The sequence below is a fragment of the Pogoniulus pusillus genome, chromosome 18 (genome assembly GCF_015220805.1).
Source record: "Pogoniulus pusillus isolate bPogPus1 chromosome 18, bPogPus1.pri, whole genome shotgun sequence".
Taxonomy (NCBI): domain Eukaryota; kingdom Metazoa; phylum Chordata; class Aves; order Piciformes; family Lybiidae; genus Pogoniulus; species Pogoniulus pusillus.
In genome coordinates, this window is record NC_087281.1 from 6304362 (window position 1) to 6317261 (window position 12900).

Here is a 12900-nt window from a genome sequence, read left to right on the forward strand (position 1 = left end):
CCTCTTCTCCAGGCTAACCAATCCCAGCTCCCTCAGCCTCTCCCCGTAGGGCTGTGCTCAAGGCCTCTCACCAGCTGCATTGCCCTTCTCTGGGCATGAATATACAGTGGTTGGGAGTAGTGAGAGTTCAGAACATTGCCTTTAATAAATATATATATATTATGTGACATTATCTCACCCCAATTTATTTCTCCCCTCCACCAAAACTGGCGTAGGTGGCAGAATATCCCCCCCCAACACCTGAATGTTGGATTTAAGGGAGCATCAGTGCTTAGAGGAATGGGGAGGGGGAAGGAATAAACAAAACTAAAACAGACAACACTACTCAGGCCAAAGTGTTCTAGAGGACCATTTTATAATGTGTTAAAGCAACTTTAAAACATGTCATACTGACATACTTAAACTTGGGTATAATCCCAAAAACCTTCAAGATAACCTTAATGCTTTAGTTCAATGGAATAAGGCAGAGGTTAGCAGCTTTACAGCTTACTGGAAATCAGACATGTCCTTACAGAACACAGTTTAAATGTTTGTAATCATACATCAGCAATAGAAATGCACTGTGGGACCATGTTTACTGTTTAAGGGTTAACCTATCAATATTAATTTTTTTTTGTCTGCTACAACAAAAATACTTTCCCCCTTGGCATCACCTTGTTTTTTCCTTTGTTTGAATTAACACCCCCGAGTCCATGGTCCACAGTAGCAGTTACACTGAAGAGAGCTTTCCTAATTTCACTTGTATCATATAGAATCATAGAATCAACCAGGTTGGAAGAGACCTCCAAGATCATCCAGGCCAACCTAGCACCCAGCCCTAGCCAGTCAACCAGACCATGGCACTAAGTGCCTCATCCAGGCTTTGCTTGAACACCTCCAGGGACAGTGCCTCCACCACCTCCCTGGGCAGCCCATTCCAATGCCAATCACTCTCTCTGCCAACAACTTCCTCCTAACATCCAGCACCTGCAGCTATCTTCTAGTGCTGTGGTGTGCCACTACCACCTCTGCTAGTTTATAAACATGAGATGTATCTTTGAAAGCTCTGTGATACAGGCCTGTACCAGGCAATAACATGGCCCCAAAGATGCCAGCTCTTTGTTAGGGGAAATAGGCCAGCTTGCTTTTTATTCTAGCTGAGCAAGTAGTCATGGGAGCATCGATGGAGAGCCCTTTGCTGGGGACCTTGAAGCTGGACTCTTCTGCAGCAGCTGAGCAATAGGCTAGTACTTGAAAAACATGTTTAGTGTTTCAAGGTATTAATGAAGATCTATGCCATCATGAACCCAGTTTGGTTCAAATGCCAATAGCCCTGAGCCTTAATATTCACTGCAGTGCACAGCAGCCTTCACCTTGACTTGGTGCCCTGTGCTACATTGCTAATTGGTGCTTAGATTTGTGCTCCTGGAACAGCTGTAACCCTTGCTGTAAAGCCCTTTGTTCATAGTTAGTTAAGCCTCAGAGCAGCATCCTTTTTTGCCCCAGGACTTGCTTGGAAAGGTCTCATCTGGAGGCCTCACAAGTTTCTGTGTCTTTGAATGAGTAAAGTCAAGCTAGCAATATCCTTGATGTCAGGGTACAGAGCCATGATGTGGTTCACCTCACTGCAGGGGAAAAGGGAGCACAGTTCCCTACGTATGTTTGTTTGCTGGGCAGGCAGTGGCCTTGCAGCTGGAGTGGGCCAGTAGTCACTGTAAGAGGCAACAGGGTAGGCATGAGCTTTCTGGAGGAAGCCAGATCCATGACTGGAGCCTAACAGAGTGGGCTGCTGTGGAGGCCAGCTGGGGGGACAGTGGTGCTGCGCCTGATGCTTGCTGAGAAACTGCACTGCGCTGGGGAGAAGAGCTGCAGGCTGTGGCAAGACATGGTGCTGAGCCTCAAGGGCCTGGTTGTGCTGAGCACCATCAGGGGCATAGCAGCTCTTCTGACCTGTCCCGTGCCTCCCACAGCAGCCCTGAGGCCAGCGGCGGCCTGGGCGCATCCTGCCCCGCGCAGGCGGCAGCACTGGTTGCTGAGGAAGGCATTCCTGGCAGCGGGCATGGTCCGAGCCGTGAAGGTAATGAAGCAAGCATAGGTTGTGCCTGAGGTCGCCACGCTGATGAGGGCTGTCTGTCAGCTCTCTGTCATGAGAGCTGTCTGCAGGCCAGTTGTAGCCATAGGTGTCATCACTAATGGACAGAACTGACATCTTCTCCAGGAGAGGCTGATCTGGCAGTGGCTTTGGCTGTAGCACCTGCTGCTCTGGTCTCAGGAGACAGCCAGGGCCACTGGCCCAGGCACCCCACAGGTGTTCAGGACAGCTCCCGTAGGGCCACCCTGGGTAGTAGGAGGTCCCTGCTCTGCCACCAGCATCTTGCAGCATTCTTGTGCTGATGTCACAGGGTGCAGGCTCTCCTCCAGTCCCGTAAGGCGAGTGGTTATACTTCCCCTCTTTCACCAGGCTTAACAGCTTCGTATTGCCCCTGAGCTCATCAGCAACGGGGAGCTGAGCTTGCTGTGGCCTCTCTGGGTGGTAAAACTTGCATTTATTGCCATAGGTGCATTTTTTGCCTGAAAGAATCAAAAAACATCAATCAGAAGGCTGTCAGGAGCACCCACATCAGCACACCCATCGCTTCTCTCCCCAGCACTGAGCAGTTGCAGGGGCATGGTTAGCACAAAGAGGGGAAGAGCTATTCTCCAGGTCAGTATTGCTGACCCCAGATTTAAATACTACTGAGCTAATCTCACAGGGCAAAACAGCAGTGGCAGCGAGTTCCTGCTGTTCTGGAAGTGTTGAATTCACTTATGTTCCAGTTGCTGCACTCTGGGGGCTGGGACACCTGCTGCTGTGAAGGGTTGCTTGAAAAACTGGTGGGAGGGCTTTGTCCCTGAGAAACCTGCACAGTAGTGGCAGTCTGTTGGAGGGGAGAGAGGGGGAGCGTTTGGGTGGCTTTTCCCAAGTGCTACACTCGATGTCCACTCTGCAAAGCCAGCAGTGTGTGCAGGCTGAGAGGTCAGCATGGCCACGGCGCCTGGCTTGGGTGCTGTGTGCAGGCATGGATGGAGACACTAGAAGCAGCTTCTGCCTCTGCTGAGAGTGAGGCCATGTGAGCAGCATCACTAGTTTGAGAGGTCATGATCCCCATACCTCTCCCACGTGAAGCAGGACAGCAAGTGCAACAGCACTTAGCCAAAAGAAAGTACCTCTGGGCAGCAAGGGGTGGGAAGAAGAGGACTGGCAGTTCACAGCACAGGGAGAAACCCACCATAGGGGCAAGGCTGCCATTTTGGTTCGGGAGGCACTGGCCTTTTGCTGAGGAAGTTACTAAGAGTGGGTCCGTGCCGGCCTAATGGATCATCGGGAGGCATAAACCTGCAAAAGGAAACAGTCACAGGGAAGCAAAAACACCTCACGTTTTGGGAGCTAAACTGCCGTCACAACTTGGCACAAGCCTAGCGTAGGACATCCTCGTGATCCTTTGGTGGCCCAAAGGCCTGGTTTTCAGAAGTCAGGCTGTGTTACCAGACATGGTGCCCTCCTGCCTGCCAGGACAATAACACTTCAGCTTCACAGAGCTGTTGGTTTTCCCTAAGAGTCCAAAACTAGAAAGGCAGAGTGGCTTGGAGTAGCTCCGGCTGGGCAGCAGCCCCAGCTGCTGCAGCATTGCTTCCTCGGTGGCAGCAGCAGCAAACTCTCCTGTGATGCCAGCACTGCAATGCTCAGCAGCAGCAGCAGCAAATTCTCCTGTGATGCCAGCACTGCAATGCTCAGCAGCAGCAGCAGCAAACTCTCCTGTGATGCCAGCACTGCGATGCTCAGCAGCAGCAGCAGCAAATTCTCCTGTGATGCCAGCACTGCGATGCTCAGCAGCAGCAGCAGCAGCAAACTCTCCTGTGATGCCAGCACTGCGATGCTCAGCAGCAGCAGCAGCAAATTCTCCTGTGATGCCAGCACTGCGATGCTCAGCAGCAGCAGCAAACTCTCCTGTGATGCCAGCACTGCGATGCTCAGCAGCAGCAGCAGCAAATTCTCCTGTGATGCCAGCACTGCGATGCTCAGAAGCAGCAGCAGCAGCAAACTCTCCTGTGATGCCAGCACTGCGATGCTCAGCAGCAGCAGCAAACTCTCCTGTGATGCCAGCACTGCGATGCTCAGCAGCAGCAGCAAACTCTCCTGTGATGCCAGCACTGCGATGCTCAGCAGCAGCAGCAGCAGCAAACTCTCCTGTGATGCCAGCACTGCGATGCTCAGCAGCAGCAGCAGCAGCAAACTCTCCTGTGATGCCAGCACTGCGATGCTCAGCAGCAGCAGCAGCAGCAAACTCTCCTGTGATGCCAGCACTGCGATGCTCAGCAGCAGCAGCAGCAGCAAACTCTCCTGTGATGCCAGCACTGCGATGCTCAGCAGCAGCAGCAGCAGCAAACTCTCCTGTGATGCCAGCACTGCGATGCTCAGCAGCAGCAGCAAACTCTCCTGTGATGCCAGCACTGCGATGCACAGCAGCAGCAGCAGCAGCAAACTCTCCTGTGATGCCAGCACTGCGATGCACAGCAGCAGCAGCAAACTCTCCTGTGATGCCAGCACTGCAATGCACAGCAGCAGCAGCAAACTCTCCTGTGATGCCAGCACTGCGATGCTCAGCAGCAGCAGCAGCAGCAAACTCTCCTGTGATGCCAGCACTGCAATGCACAGCAGCAGCAGCAAACTCTCCTGTGATGCCAGCACTGCGATGCTCAGCAGCAGCAGCAGCAAACTCTCCTGTGATGCCAGCACTGCGATGCTCAGCAGCAGCAGCAGCAAACTCTCCTGTGATGCCAGCACTGCGATGCTCAGCAGCAGCAGCAGCAAACTCTCCTGTGATGCCAGCACTGCAATGCTCAGCAGCAGCAGCAGCAGCAAACTCTCCTGTGATGCCAGCACTGCAATGCTCAGCAGCAGCAGCAAACTCTCCTGTGATGCCAGCACTGCGATGCTCAGCAGCAGCAACAGCAGCAAACTCTCCTGTGATGCCAGCACTGCAATGCTCAGCAGCAGCAGCAAACTCTCCTGTGATGCCAGCACTGCGATGCTCAGCAGCAGCAGCAGCAGCAAACTCTCCTGTGATGCCAGCACTGCAATGCTCAGCAGCAGCAGCAAACTCTCCTGTGATGCCAGCACTGCGATGCACAGCAGCAGCAGCAGCAGCAAACTCTCCTGTGATGCCAGCACTGCGATGCTCAGCAGCAGCAGCAAACTCTCCTGTGATGCCAGCACTGCGATGCTCAGCAGCAGCAGCAACAGCAAACTCTCCTGTGATGCCAGCACTGCAATGCTCAGCAGCAACAGCAAACTCTCCTGTGATGCCAGCACTGCGATGCTCAGCAGCAGCAGCAGCAAACTCTCCTGTGATGCCAGCACTGCGATGCTCAGCAGCAGCAGCAGCAGCAAACTCTCCTGTGATGCCAGCACTGCAATGCTCAGCAGCAGCAGCAGCAGCAAACTCTCCTGTGATGCCAGCACTGCAATGCTCAGCAGCAGCAGCAGCAAACTCTCCTGTGATGCCAGCACTGCGATGCTCAGCAGCAGCAGCAGCAGCAAACTCTCCTGTGATGCCAGCACTGCGATGCTCAGCAGCAGCAACAGCAGCAAACTCTCCTGTGATGCCAGCACTGCAATGCTCAGCAGCAGCAGCAAACTCTCCTGTGATGCCAGCACTGCGATGCTCAGCAGCAGCAGCAGCAGCAAACTCTCCTGTGATGCCAGCACTGCAATGCTCAGCAGCAGCAGCAAACTCTCCTGTGATGCCAGCACTGCGATGCACAGCAGCAGCAGCAGCAGCAAACTCTCCTGTGATGCCAGCACTGCGATGCTCAGCAGCAGCAGCAAACTCTCCTGTGATGCCAGCACTGCGATGCTCAGCAGCAGCAGCAACAGCAAACTCTCCTGTGATGCCAGCACTGCAATGCTCAGCAGCAACAGCAAACTCTCCTGTGATGCCAGCACTGCGATGCTCAGCAGCAGCAGCAGCAAACTCTCCTGTGATGCCAGCACTGCGATGCTCAGCAGCAGCAGCAGCAGCAAACTCTCCTGTGATGCCAGCACTGCAATGCTCAGCAGCAGCAGCAGCAGCAAACTCTCCTGTGATGCCAGCACTGCAATGCTCAGCAGCAGCAGCAGCAAACTCTCCTGTGATGCCAGCACTGCGATGCTCAGCAGCAGCAGCAGCAGCAAACTCTCCTGTGATGCCAGCACTGCGATGCTCAGCAGCAGCAGCAGCAAACTCTCCTGTGATGCCAGCACTGTGATGCTCAGCAACAGCAAACTCTCCTGTGATGCCAGCACTGCAATGCTCAGCAGCAACAGCAAACTCTCCTGTGATGCCAGCACTGCAATGCTCAGCAGCAGCTCCCTTCCACAGCAAACTCACCTCAGTACATGCTTGTAGCAGAGTGAGGGTTCAAGAGCCAGCTGTTAACTTGGAGCTCTGGCTGGCCGCACCTGCGGCGTAACAAACAGGCCCAGCCTTTGCCAAGGATTCAGTAAAAGGCTTCCTGCTGCAAGGCCTGCAAAATGCTCAGGCACAACTTCATTCTGTGCTGGTACCTGCCCGTGATGCATCTTTTGCATCTCTGGACTTGCTTGTCAATAACTCTGCACTACACCCAGCCGTGGAACAGCTCCGTCAGATAACAGGAGCTGCTGCTAGGAGAGGAAGGGAGGCATCCAGGGAATTTGTCTGCCCAATTACTGGACTGAAGCCTCTACCTTAGGCTGTGGTTTTAAGGAGGGTCCCAAAGCTGTGCAAGAAGATTCTGCTGAAAGAATTCAAATGGGCTTCACACTAGCAGCTAGACTTTCTGAGGGAAGGGTTCTGAAAAGATCTGGCAATCCCTGTGGATTTCCCACCCTGTGGGTGATGCTCAGCACCTCCCCAGCCAAGCTGCTGAGTAAGGCACGACTGTGCTACTAGGACACTCGGGCAAGGTTAGTGTCCACAGGATAAAGCAAATCACTTCCCCAGTGGGGATGGATATTGGCCAGAGACCAGTTGTTGTTTCTCTTCTGTAGTTATGGCTACAAAAGCATAGGGGAAAGTGCTGTTCTGCCTTGCAGGGGAACCAAAAGTGCTACCAGCTGGCCAACCTCCTCTCACTGATGTAATTGTGTTTCTTGTAGGAAGTAGGAATTACAAGCTACAAAGCTTTGGTTTATCATCCCAGTGTGGCTTGGAAAGAAGCAAAGCTGGTCTCTAGTACTGCCAATCAAATAGAGAAGCTCACTGAAGGGTGATACGGGGGACTTAAGACACAGCTGAAGGAACATGACTGAAAGAAATGAGATAAGAAAAGGTGCAGTAAATTCCTTTCAGGAAAAGGCACTCATACTCTGCTGCTGATGGGAGCTGCACTGGTGCTGGACCTGACTTGGCCCATAACCTTCAACTTCCAGACCACTCAGCAACAACTGTCTCTTACCTGTTACTGACAAAGGAGTACATGAGCAGTCGCTGCTCGATGAACCATTTCCACTCAGGGTTTTCATTCTGGAGGTCCCGGTAGTGGTCGTTGGAAACAATGACTCCATCTGCCTCGTAAGCAACTTTCACTATGTAGCGATCGTCGTAGCAAACCACCCTCTTGCCTTTCACCTTGCGGGACGGGGTGTACACGAGGACCGCCTGCTGCTCCAGCTCTCCAAGAATGTGCTGATCTGGTGCCACAAACAGAAGGCATGTGTGTGTGTGTGTGTGTGTGTGTTAGACCACACCTTGAGTACTGTGCCCAGTTCTGGGCCCCCCAGTTTAGGAGGGACATTGAGATGCTTGAGTGTGTCCAGAGAAGGGCGACGAGGCTGGTGAGAGGCCTTGAGCACAGCCCTACGAGGAGAGGCTGAGGGAGCTGGGATTGGTTAGCCTGGAGAAGAGGAGGCTCAGGGGTGACCTTATTGCTGTCTACAACTGCCTGAGGGGAGGTTGTGGCCAGGAGGAGGTTGCTCTCTTCTCTCAGGTGGCCAGCACCAGAACAAGAGGACACAGCCTCAGGCTGTGCCAGGGGAAATTTAGGCTGGAGGTGAGGAGAAAGTTCTTCCCTGAGAGAGTCATTGGACACTGGAATGGGCTGCCTGGGGAGGTGGTGGAGTCGCCGTCCCTGGAGCTGTTCAAGGCAGGATTGGACGTGGCACTTGGTGCCATGGTCTGGCCTTGAGCTCTGTGGTAAAGGGTTGGACTTGATGATCTGTGAGGTCTCTTCCAACCCTGATAATACTGTGATAGATAAACTGATTAATTAGTCACAACCAGGTCTCAGCTCTGTCCTAGAAACCTACAGTAACCTGAAGAAGTCTCAGAACTCCAGGCAGCTGACAGCAGCGTGGTTTTCAGATGCATAAACACCTGCTGGATGGTTGGTGATGTGAGTGCTGGGCCTTTTACAGAAGCATGTACTTGTAAAGTGGGCTGCATCCTTTTTAAAGCAGCATTTGTAAACTGCTGGCTTGGCGTACTGATGTGCCTACAGCTTCCTTTTTAACCTGCTAGCTTCTAGAAAGCTCCTAACCAGCCTGAGAGGAGCTTTGCTTGGAGAGTAAAAACCAAATGAAAGAAAAGGTTGGACGTGGCACTTGGTGCCATGGTCTAGCCTTGAGCTCTGTGTTAAAGGGTTGGACTTGATGATCTGTGAGGTCTCTTCCAACCCTGATGATACTGTGATACTGTGAAAAAGCACCACACTCGTTTTGTTGTTCTGGAGGAGGCTGCTTCCTTGTGCTTCCTGCTGTGCAGACAGACAGATCCTCAGCCACCTCATCTGCAGACACCAAGCTGCCGGTGCAAATCTGGCGGATCTACCTCTGTGCAAACCGAATCTCAGCACCCTCCAGAGACCAGCTGCTGCATTTCCTTCTCCTGCAAGAAGAGCCCATGCAGCTAACAGATAACAGCCGTGCGCTAGCGGATGTGTTGGATGCTGCTGACTTGCACGATGTGTGCAATAATGTCGTCATCTCCTGGCTGGCCTTAAAAGCTCTGCAGACTCGTTGTGAGCTGACAAACTGCTTTGTCTCAGCTGGGAGCAACATGTGCTTGTGAAGCAGAAGGCTCAAAGCAGCGCAATAAAGCCTTGTAAGCAGTTTCAGCTGCTAGCCAGGAGCACGCAGCAGTAGATATTAGTCACTAAATGATGGAACATGCATGTGCATGATGCACAACTTGTGCTGTGCTTGACTTGGCAGAGCCCAGCTACTGGACTTTTCACACCTACCTGCAATGGGACTGTCTTGTCGAGGGGCCTCCTTTCTCCAGAGTGGTACAAAAACCTTGATGTAGGTGTGCCCCCTCTCGCGAAACCAATCCACTGCCAGCTGGATCCCCCAGCAGGAGAATACTTCTTTGTTTCCATGACTATAAAAAAAACAAGAGGAGGAGGAGGGTGAGGCAAAGCTTTCAAGAAGTTTAGAGGCCTCTTTCACCCTAGGCAGTAATGAAAAAGCAAAATAAACAGCTTCTGTGTCACTCATCAGTTCCCGAGGAAACAACCTGGTAGGGTGTGCTCATCGGAAAGATGCAAACACTTCCTTCAGCAGAACCAGAACCATATTATCTGAAGTTTGGGTGCCTCAACTTGTTAAGTTTGGATATCTAAATATGAGGTTGCTCTATTGCCCATATCTCTATGAACTGCCTGCTGCTTAAGCTTGTTGCTTCCGTCTGTATCTGGATGGTCTAGGGTCCTAAAGCACCAGTAAAAGCTCAGCCTGAGTCAGGCCCTTCATGTGTGTTTTCTGATAGTGGTTTGAGGAATGAGAGTGAGTTTCTTGCAGCACAAACAGAAAGCTACAGAGCCCTCTTGTGACAAAAAAAAAGTGTGAATTTTCTTCTGTGATAAATGGTTTTAGGGATTTCAGCCTCTGAAGCAGCTGCAAGTCTGATCACAGGTCCATTGTCAGACTATAGGGGAAGGAAAACTGTACTGGGGAGGATGGAAAATGCTGAGAACCAAGGCAAAATCTGAGAACTGGTCACAAGCACTTCAGTCCTCTCTTTCTCTTGCCCTAGTTGGTGGATTTTGTCTTCATTTCACAGGGAGGTAGGATAAGCCCTAGGACAGGCACTGCAGAAGAATGCAGGCAAGGTGGCTTTTGAAGAATTCCTACTATCCAGAGCAAGGCAAATAAAACAGCTCCAAGAGAAACAACTAGAGGTGATATCCTTACCAAGTTTCTCCCCCTCGTTGAAAGTTCTTACTGATGGTCGTTTACTTACCTAAAGTGTCACTAGGGCACAGTATCTTTGTGCAAAGGAGGGCAGTTTGTTACCTACCTCTGCACAAGGAAACAAAGCTAAACTCTACACAAAGTGGATCGACTTTACAGTTGCTTTTTGAGGTTTCTGGGTAATGCTGCCACATCCTCACTCAGGATTTCACCTCTGCAAAACGTGACTCTCGCAGTTACTACACCTACCTGCTGTGATGGACCAGGTGAGGAAGATGCCACAGTCTTAAATACCTCTGCCCACCACTATCCCCAGGAATTCACCTCTAGGTTCTGCCTACAACAGGCTCATAACCAAAGCTCCGTTTTTACACCTGATAAAATTTCCAGTGTGGCCATGGTGACCACAAATGAAAAATCTGGAGGAAGAAACTTGGGTGTTTATTAATAGGTAAAGGGAAAGGCTGGATCTGTTCAGCTTGAAAGAGAGTGAGGGAGGAGTCTCCTTAATACTCATAAATAAGGTGAGCATCAGGAAGGTGGAGCCAGACTCCTCTCAGTGGTGCCCAGTGACAGGACAAGGGAAAAGGGACACAAAGTGGAACACAGGAGAGTTCCACATAAACATAACAAGAATTCTTCATTTCTGAGGGTGGAAGGGCTCTGGAGCAGCCTGAGCGCTCGTTTCTTTTGCAGGGAGGCAAAAATGACACCCTGAGGAGGGTGTGGAGTGGAAATGCAGATGGGACAGGAGCTGGAGGAGCTTCACGACCTCAAGGTCCAGCCAAAGCTGAGCAATTCTGCTCTGTTGTGTACTTTTCAGCCCTCGTGAACGGCGCTGACCACTTTTGGGTGGCACTTCTCGCTGCGCCCAGAAGGTGGCGCCCTTCGTTCAGTCTTCGGCTGCTCTGCCTCTGGTCCCCTTTGCCCCCAGCCCGAGGGCATGTGGCCTCATCTCACCTTGCACCAGAGCTGATCAAGGGAGGAAGACCTCGCCCGTGTCTCAGCCTGCAGGGACGGGTTTGGCCCTGCTGAGCTGACAGAGAAGTTATGGGGAAATCCAGTAGATAGCCAGGATGTCCTGGACTCCCAGAGCCCAAGGCTTCTGGTTGCTCACATTGCTCGGGTAAAGGGAGGCCAATCCGCTGCTCTCTTTAGTCTGCCTATCACATGGATGTGCCAGGCTCCCTGCCTGTGCCAGTGCCCGGGCACAGCTCAGGAGAGCTAAGTGGCCAGGGTGGCTTGCTATGCCACTTCCCAGGAAAAGCATTAATTAAGAAGGAAATTACACCGTTTGGTACAAGTCAGCTGTCTGTTCCCTCTTATTTCTATAGAAATTAAGCCAAACTGAAAACTAAACAGCACCAACAAGCTGGAAACATCGCTGGGGTTTACTTGTGGGTCTGTGATGTGGCTAGGAACTACAGTCTTCACTTTTACTGGATGAGGCACTTAGTGCCATGCTCTAGTTGACTGGATAGGGCTGGGGGGATAGGTTGGACTGGATGATCTTGGAGGTCTCTCCCAACCTGGTCTATTCTATTCTATTCTATTCTATTCTATTCTATTCTATTCTATTCTATTCTATTCTATTCTATTCTATTCTACTTTCCCTCTCCTGCCTAGGCTAGCTGGGCTATTCTGTCTGTTTATCACTTTATGTATCACTCAGCAGCTAGGTTCAGCAATCCTAGGTGCCCCTGTGAAAAGGCAGGGAAATATCAATGGAGAGCTAAAAGGGGGAGAGAGCTGCTGCATCATGCTGCCATAAACAGTGGTGGTAGGCTGGCTGATGGCTTACAAGAGGTCAAAAGGCAGAGTGAGGCAGTGATTGTATCTGGTGTCCACATTTATGGATATAGAGCCAGCACTCCCTAGGAACTGCCTCAGCCAGAGAGCTGCAGTAAGTGGTGGTTCATACATTACATAGCAGATGTGTTGGTGCACCTCTCACCTGAAGAAAAAAACATGCTTCAAGTGTCAGCTTTAGAATGTAAAAGCCATGGAGAAAGAGAGATTCCTTTAGGAACCAGCGCTTACCTCATTGCAACGTTGCTGCCATCGATCACAATGGGTCTCAAGCAATTGGAAGAGTCACTTTCATCTTCTCTAAGCCACTTTGACCCTGGCACGGTGCTACATGATCCGCGGGGAACCAGTTCTAACAAGGGAGACTGAGCCTGGCTCTCCACAGCTTGAGGTTTGCTTCCCATCCGAATCAGCTCTTTCAACACATCATCCTCCAGGGCCTCTTGGCCTAAGTTTTCCAGCACCTTGCAGATGTCCTGCTTACCATAGCCCAGCTTACAGAAAAAGTCCAGTTTGCTCTTGTGCACTTCCACTTCTGCTGTAGAAACTTCTCTGGACCGTGGTGATCCTGGTTTGCTAGAAAGTGAACTGGCCAGTGCCATCTTAGCAGGCCTTTACTTCCCTCTAAAGCCAGCACTCCTGTCTGCCCAGCCTTGTCCAGCAGACATCAGCTTCAGGGAGAGAAAGACCAGAAACAACAATAAGCACATGTTAAGGAAGAGCATGCAGTCTGCCTAGTGCACAGCAAAGCGCCCATCTGATCCACTGCTTCCTCTCTGAGGGGACTCTGCAGGCTCCTCAAAGCGTTTTTCTGCTCCGCTCTTATTTATAAGAGCCCTGGCGTGTCCCAAGCAATGCTTGTCACCCTGCAGACATTATGTCAGACAGGTGTCATCCTGCTCCGGGAGCCGTGCGAGCGC

General features: G+C 51.6%; 1 protein-coding gene across 1 annotated transcript; it reads right to left on the reverse strand.

The window, feature by feature from the left end:
• Positions 1–338: 338 nt before the first annotated feature.
• Positions 339–12625, reverse strand: ZC3H12D (zinc finger CCCH-type containing 12D). Its single transcript, XM_064158202.1, has 5 exons — positions 12212–12625; positions 9220–9359; positions 7438–7672; positions 3249–3355; positions 339–2550 (listed from the first exon to the last, which is right to left on the reverse strand). The coding sequence occupies exons 1-5, from the start codon at positions 12580–12582 to the stop codon at positions 1517–1519; spliced, it is 1887 nt and encodes a 628-aa protein (XP_064014272.1). The 5' UTR covers positions 12583–12625; the 3' UTR covers positions 339–1516.
• Between the last annotated feature and the right edge of the window lie 275 nt (positions 12626–12900).